Source organism: Morus notabilis, unplaced genomic scaffold (assembly GCF_000414095.1).
Source record: "Morus notabilis unplaced genomic scaffold, ASM41409v2 Scaffold502, whole genome shotgun sequence".
NCBI lineage: Eukaryota > Viridiplantae > Streptophyta > Magnoliopsida > Rosales > Moraceae > Morus > Morus notabilis.
This window is the reverse complement of record NW_010364639.1, coordinates 157,526-165,653: the sequence shown is the minus strand read 5'-3', so window position 1 is coordinate 165,653 and position 8,128 is coordinate 157,526. Positions and strand designations below refer to the sequence as shown.

General features: G+C 35.0%; 1 protein-coding gene across 1 annotated transcript; it reads left to right on the top strand.

The window, feature by feature from the left end:
• Positions 1 to 1,406: 1,406 nt before the first annotated feature.
• Positions 1,407 to 7,748, top strand: LOC21399165 (kinesin-like protein KIN-8B). Its single transcript, XM_024171268.1, has 15 exons — positions 1,407 to 1,563; positions 1,659 to 1,730; positions 1,811 to 1,927; positions 2,461 to 2,549; positions 2,783 to 2,927; positions 3,012 to 3,107; positions 3,199 to 3,290; positions 3,793 to 4,041; positions 4,112 to 4,262; positions 4,681 to 4,743; positions 4,825 to 5,061; positions 5,365 to 5,469; positions 5,544 to 5,657; positions 6,067 to 6,678; positions 7,024 to 7,748. Exons 1-15 carry the CDS (start codon positions 1,516 to 1,518, stop codon positions 7,321 to 7,323), a joined length of 2,490 nt encoding a protein of 829 aa, XP_024027036.1. The 5' UTR covers positions 1,407 to 1,515; the 3' UTR covers positions 7,324 to 7,748.
• Positions 7,749 to 8,128: the final 380 nt, after the last annotated feature.

Genomic DNA, 8,128 nt, shown 5'->3' with positions numbered 1-8,128 from the left:
TTTTTAAGCTTCAATCGAAACATCAAAGAAAACTAAAGTATAATACTTAGCGTATCTTATTTTTTATTTTTTTTATAGTATGACACAATATGACATTTACAAGAGTGGAGTTGAAATACATTAATTTCTTTAAATAATTCTAAGCATATGAAAATTACACAGTAAATGTTATAATAATATTTTTTTGATGAAATTGTTATAATAACATTAGTGTTTTATACTTTATTTAATTAACATAATAATTTTAACTTTTACCATTCATAAAATATTTAATTTTGAAAAAGGTGGAAAAAAATGTGAGTTAGAGAGAGAGGTTTATTCTTAGAGTGTTGGTTTTGGCCGGAGTCGTCGGGTTTTTGGCCTAAAAAGTTGGTCTCCAAAATCTCGACATTGGCTTTCACGTGAAGGTAGATGCGTGTAGTATGGTGCTTTCGTTGGGGCGGATCTGACTCACCTTAAAAGCGGGTTGTGATTATTATTTTTATTAGTAGATCAAGTTGTTTGAGTTAATTTCATTGTATTTAAAGGTTATCTGCGACTTTATATTGAGTTTGTATTTTTTTTTTTTGGTAATGAAATTTTCCATTTATAAAAACAAAATTCTAATTTTTATTTTTTCTATTTTTTCCACATCAATATTATGTATTGGACATCGTCACTCGCAACGAACAGATCTCAATCTCATTTATGATTTTCACTTGTGGGACCTACTCATATACAAGAAAGTATGGAGGGAAGTCCAATATATATTGTAACGGCAGCGAATTTCCAGTTGTATCCCCATAAAAATCCCGAAATCCCACTATTGTCCTTTTTCTCAGTAAATTTTAAGCCTAAGCGTAAGTAAGGTAACGGTCACGATCCACATTTTTTTTTGCGTTCCTTCGTTACCCGCTTTACTTAATTCGCCATTTAATAAAAATTGGTACGTTATGCCGTAGACCACAAAATCCTTTTCCTTTATTTTGCCAACTAAGCTTTCAGGCTTCAGCTTTATTATTTATCTCTCTCACGTACTTTTAATCAATTTATTTATTATTTTATTCTTTTTGTAATTTTCTTGATTTTCTTCCTTATTTTAATAATTTTCCCTTGCTTCGTCGTTCGGACGCGTTCTTGAAGTTTAGAACTTAGAACTCTCTCTCTCTCTACTGAAACCGGAAAATCGTTTCATTTATTTTCTTTTCTTTTCTTTTCTTTGGCGTTTGTTTCTCGAGAAATTGAATGCCGGTCTCTCGAGTACATTTCAAACGCAATGCGGTTTTTGCGGGACAAGAAACGTGTGTCTCATCAGTGTTTCTGATTTTATTTTTGGTTTTCCTTATGGTCGCGAGAAATCCCTACCTTTTCTTTTCTTTTCGTTTTTTTTTTTTTGAATAATTTCTGCGAGCGAAGAAATTTGAAAATATAAAACGATTTTTTTTTTTGAAACGCGAAAAGAAAGCAGATTCAAAGTTGTATACGGTTTTGGATTTGTTCTTGCTGAAAAAGCAGAGAACTCGATGTTAAATCGAAATGCCGAGCATTAGAGCCCCTGCTACGAAGAAAGCAACAACTCTAACGGTATTTATATACAAATATACATACACACACATACATAGATATTTGTATTTGATTCTTTATATGTGTATTTGATATGTAGCTCTGCAATTCTACAGGTTGCCGTGAAATGCAGACCGTTAGCGGAGAAGGAACGTGGCCGCGACATTGTTCGAGTGATCGACCACAAGGTTTGTGGCGTTTTGGCGAATCATTTGTTTGTTATTGGTATAAATTTATTTAGTTGATGATGAGTATTTTGAATTTGTAGAAGGTGCTTGTTTTAGATCCCGACCTGTCAAAGGATTACCTTGAACGCATACAGAATCGAACCAAGGAGAAGAAGTACAGTTTCGATTACGCATTTGGTCCCGATTCTACAAATTTGGTACTTTAGCATTTGTCTCTAATTGCTGAATTAATTACAATTCATGAACTTGTAGTATTTGAATTAATTGTTGAAGCAACTACTCTGCTAATGTGCTGATCATATCCTTTGATTTAATAATATTTAGTTTCTAGGTTATTGGATTATCTAGAATTTGTTTGTATTTGTTGTATTATGCCATTGTTCATGTACTTCTTTGTTAATATGTAACTTTTCACTAAATGAATATCAGTTGCATTTTTGAAATTTTGGTACAAAGATTGACATGGATAGAATTGAAATGGAAGCGAGATGTTATTATGTTAACATAATTTCTAGATGGTTCACATTATTTTCAAAGGTTGAACCATTTTTTTTTAAAGTATAATGCTCTTAATACAGTGATAAGAATGTTGACCTACTAGTTTAAAGGTGGTATTAGCTCATACCACGTGCTACATATTGGGTAAATGACCAAACAAGATATAGTTTATATTTTAGGAATACTTGCATTTTGAATTTTTGTCTGATCACTAGTTTTATTTTATACACAGGATGTTTACACAAAAAGCATATCTTCTGTAATTTCTGGGGTTGTTCAAGGCCTCAATGCAACTGTCTTTGCATATGGTTCAACTGGAAGGTACTTGAGAGAAATACTCATGTTTTTAACTTTTTGATCATTAAACACGGACTGGAGCTTGATTTCTTGTGTCTCTACTTGATTTCACTATACAATTTCTTAGTCAATGGATCAATTTAAATATAGTTAAGAGAAACTTGATATTTTACAATCCTCATGCATAATGGAAAGCACGACCTCTTGCAAATATTTGTCGTTTCACTTGTAGTCATATTTTCTCCAAATCTGTCCAGTGGTAAAACCTACACAATGGCGGGGACCAAAGATGATCCAGGACTCATGGTTCTCAGTCTGCACAGAATTTTTGATCTAATCCAAAGGGAAAAGAGCTCTGATGAATTTGAAGTTACGTGTTCCTATCTTGAAGTCTATAATGAGGTATGGTGTGACTATTTTGAAAGATTGATATGTTGTCGCACTTATGTCCTTCCTTATGAAATTGTCTAATGCACAATTATTTAGGTCATCTACGATTTGCTTGAGAAGTCATCTGGCCATTTGGAATTGAGAGAGGATCCAGAACAAGGAATAACTGTGGCTGGATTAAGATGTATCAAGGTTTTGACTTTTGTCTTCTTGAATTGATATTTTAAGCAAATATTGTGATAAGATACTTATTAGTCCTTTATGTATTATGCTTTTAATTCAGGTTCACTCAGCTGATAAGATCCTTGAACTCTTAAACCTTGGAAATAGTCGAAGGAAAACTGAAAGCACAGAGGCTAATGTAACATCCTCTCGGTGAGTTGCATTTCTATGCCTGCCATAAGCAGCTTACCATGGTGCTTGTTGTCATTAGTTTGAGACCCTTAGTATTATTGGCCATTTCAGAAGAACCTTGTCTTGATTATAAACTATTTAGTATCTCAAACTTCATATTGGAGGTCATTAAATTTTCAGCTCAGTGAAACATGTGTATTTTCTTTTTAAGTTGAGTATTTAATATAGTTACACATGCAACATGTAATTCTGCTAGTACCTCTACTGGCATATGATTTGGTCATACTTCTATAGACTACTGGCTAATTCTTGTGGTAATTATGCTGGTATATGATTTCTTTAGGTAGTGTATTTGACTTTGGTGAGGCTAAATTATCAAGTAGAGATATGATCTTTTATAGAGAATCAGATATGAAGGTGTGCATTATTGCATCTGCAGTGCCAGCACTACTTCCCTAGTTTAAATTGACATAAAATGATCTTCTTATGGCTATATCATGAAACGTTTTCCATCTATAACTAGGTCACATGCAGTTTTGGAGATAATTGTAAAAAGAAAACAGAAGAACAAGTATAGGAATCAAGTAATGCGGGGAAAACTTGCGCTTGTGGATCTTGCTGGCAGTGAAAGGGCTTCTGAAACAAATAATGGAGGCCAGAAGTTAAGAGATGGAGCTAATATCAATCGTTCACTTCTAGCTTTAGCAAATTGCATTAATGCTCTTGGGAACCAGCACAAGAAGGGTCTTGCTTATGTTCCTTACCGAAATAGGTATTTAGTAATAATTTATGGTAGGCTGATGCCCTTTCTACTACTTTAGCTAATTTAAATGGTTCTGCAGCAAATTGACGCGAATTCTGAAAGATGGTTTGAGTGGTAATTCTCAAACTGTCATGGTTGCTAGTATATCTCCTGCGGACAGTCAGTATCATCACACTGTTAATACCTTGAAATATGCAGACCGAGCAAAAGAAATAAAGACGCACATCCAGGTAAGATTTGAAGAGTCGCATTGTATGATCCGAATATAGTTTTCCATTTAGATGAATTGTCTTGAATAATCAGAGAATATAGTCTTTCAAACATTGTGTCTTTAGCTCATTGTAAATCATCATTGACCTTGAATTCTGTCATGTTATTATTTCTTAGCAGTTACTCAGCCTTGGGAGGGCAATACTCATGCTATTTGACCTTTCATGCTAGTAAAAAGAGCATGATAGGATAGTTGTTTGCTAATTGTGCTTTTTATGCTGCATTTCACATTTTATTAGTTTCGAATGTATGTTCTTGTGTGTTTTTATGAGTTCTTGATTTATACAACATTGATTTTAATGCAAAATTTTCTATTTTGGTCTGTCTGTGTATCGCCATCTTAAGTTAATAATGAGCATCCTTTTGTTTTATTCACAGAAAAATATTGGTACAATTGATACCCATGTTTCAGACTACCAGAGGATGATTGACAGTCTTCAGGTCAGCATTTAAAATGGTTTTAGCGGTAGAAATTCTGGTAAGAGTTCTCTTTCTGTTGTATAAATACATTTAATTGCACAGATTGAGGTTTGCCGGTTGAAGAAAGAACTAGCTGAAAAGGAATCACAACTAAGCATCAAACCTGCTGAGAAAGCTGTTGACGATGAGCTATCTTGGTTGAATACTTTGAGCCATGAAACCAGTGAAAATGTTCAAGAAAGGATAAACTTACAGAAGGCACTGTATGAACTTGAGGAAACTAACCTTCGTAACCGTACCGAACTCCAACATCTTGATGATGCCATTGCAAAACAACAGGTAGCCCTTAAGCAGCATACATATTACATGGTAATATTGCTTGATATGTCACATGCTGTATTTTATTGGAAGATCTTGTCACTGCCTTTTCACTGTGCTAATTTAAGTTCAAATCTAGAGGAGGAGAAACTTTTTTATTTTTATTTTTCCAAAATACGTTTTTACTTTTTTTTAGTAGGGAAGCAAGGATGGGACAGGCTAGAGAAGGATACGGAAAGGGCTGATTATTTCTTGAGAACTAGTAAGGAAAGACTTCTCTTGGAATGTTATGCTGATAATGTAATGCATTTTTCTATGTCACAGGCTATTGAAAAAGATGGATCCGCTGTTGAGGCTTTGAGAGCAAGGCGGCAAGTCATTCTAGATAATATTCGTGACAATGATGAAGCTGGTGTTAACTACCAGAAGGTAAATGTTTCAGCTTGTACTCATAAGGTTATAATTTTGATGGCTATTGATCTTATTACGGACATTGTCTGTAGGAAATTGAATCCAATGAGAAGCATCGATGCCAGCTCCAAGATATGATTGAGGAGGCCATTAGTAATAATGGAAATAAAACATACTTGCGGATTCTTAGTCAATACAGGCTCTTGGTGAGCAGATACAATGCTAACCCATTTATATATCTATACGTGTCTATAATTTGCTTTTGTATTTGGATTTGTATTATGCTGCTATAAAAATTTTAAGGTTACCAATGCAGCTCTTCTTGTCAAAATAAATAGATTTTGATTTTTCATAGTTCAGCGAAATTATTTTGATTCTAAATCCCAGGAAGAATCTAGTTTTTTAAGTGTCTTCTTTGGAATTTGCATTATCCCGTTATCAGTTATGTAGATTGTATTTTCTTGATACTTGTACTTCTTGAAGAAACGACGTCTGGTATCTGCTTCAGTAATGGGTTTGAATGCAATGTCACAGACTCTGGAAGAAGCCAATTTATCGTAGGTAACATGGATATTAGATCTTATTAATCCTAATGTTGGTGTTGCAAACATACAGGGAATGGCTAATACGGAGCTTCAATTTGAAATGGCAATGAGGGATCAAGTCATCCACAACCAACGGGAAATGGTAAGAAACATGTGGGACTTGCTCATGGGGCTAGGACTCGACGAAAGACGGATATTGGACCTTGCCGCCAAGAAGGGTATAACAATAGAGGACTGGACTATGAAACCACATCTTGGTCTTTCAACAATAAAGCGGTCATCAGAATTAGCTTTTGGCAGAAGTAGTCTATCTGGATATTTCCCTGGCATGGGCCTTTCATATTCTAGGCAATCTTGTGTCTTTGAACGGTGTCAAGATTCTGGCTCAAGGTCAATGCTCAAGGAAGGTGACGAACCAACTCATGCTTTTTGTAGAGAGGAGCATCATAGTTCCTACTTTGTGGTATCTCATGATCACTCCCCTTCAGCATATATGAATACGAGGAAGAGTAGTGAGCATTGGGTTGGTGGCAGGTCAAATTTATGTTTTAGTTCTCCTGATAAACATCCTCAAGATTTGCGGAAGTCGTGTCCAGAGATGAGAATTCATTCTTCACCTTACAGTGAAAGCTGCATATCTGCTTCCGCTCTCACTGCTGCCAATTTTGGCAAGCAATATATGGTATGAATTCTACAAAACTATCTCACGGTCTTGAAGTTTTCTAGTTCAACAGAAAAATAGTGTAGGGTGGTCCAGAAATTCTCTCGCTGTGAGTCTCGATTTTATAGTTTTCGCATACCATTTTAGGTTTGAGGATATTCTTTTTGATCTCTTTGACTTCTTGCTCACAATTGCAAACAGATTCACTTGTCATGATCATCTCATCTTTTATCATGCTAGGACATATGGAAAGTGAATGTACAAGCTCTTGAATAAAAATAAAAATAAAAAAAAGAAAAGAAAAAGAATAAGAAAAAACTGTAATTGTATATTGCATCCATCTGACTTGGACATCATGGCACACAGGATGGATGGAATAGTACTTTGAGGCAAGAAATGTTCAACGGTCCGCATGCTGTCACGAGCAGTGGTCAAGGTAGAATGGTTAACCACGGAGCAACAGCTCGATGTTTGTTTGGATACAACAGGCCATTGGAGCAAGGTTCTGGAATTGTAAACTCTAGTTTCATTGTCCCAAGTACTGAATGCTCAAATCCTCCAGAATTTTCCAACATGTCTCCCTTTGCTCCCGCAACGACAGTTTCATTCGGTTCCCGCAACTCTAGCCCCAATGGTAATCCTCCGATTCCTCACGGTTTTGTATAGGCTTATCCATTCGCCGCCATTTTCTTTCCCCACTTTTCGTACCGTCTTTCGAGTTCTATTCCCCTTTCTGATTTACTCTCTAGAATGTACATAGGTGTAGTGGTAGTAGTTTCAGAGAATCTCTACTCAGCCAAAAAGCTGGAGTCTCTGCATTTGTAGGTTTACACGGCTGGTGATTTCTTTGTATAGCGAAGGAGGATGAGAAAGTTGGGTTTTTGGATAGGAGAAGGGTGTTTTGGCTTAGTCACTCAGTTGTCAACACACGGAATGTGGCTAGTTCTGTTGTTGTACATATTGTGATGATCAAAACTGTGTAGAAATGTCCTATAGTGCTCAATTTCACTGCTATGCAAGCAATTGTCAAGATTTTTTTTTTCTTTCTTTTTGTATAGTTGTTTTTCTTTCGGGATTTACCTTCTTTTATACCCGGCATTTTAGAGCTATTCAGATAGTGTGTATATATTTGATTGGTAACAATCAATAGAAACATAACGGTTAAAAACTCGTATTCTATTTGTCATTAATTACATCTCATTTAACTATATATGTTTTCTTATTTTTTGTAATGGGAATTATATATTCCAAAACATGAAAAAGACGTGTTTTTTAAGGGAAAAGCACACAAGAGATTGAGCATACATGTAACTTTTTAGTAAATCGTTTAAAGTCTGTTGAATTGATATCGAGAAACTTATAACATTAAAGAGAAAAAAAAAAAAAAAACCACAAAAAAATATAATTTGACTAAGTTGAAGGTGAAATAACGCTTTGAAGATAAACTTCCGTGTCAACATAAAATGAGCAC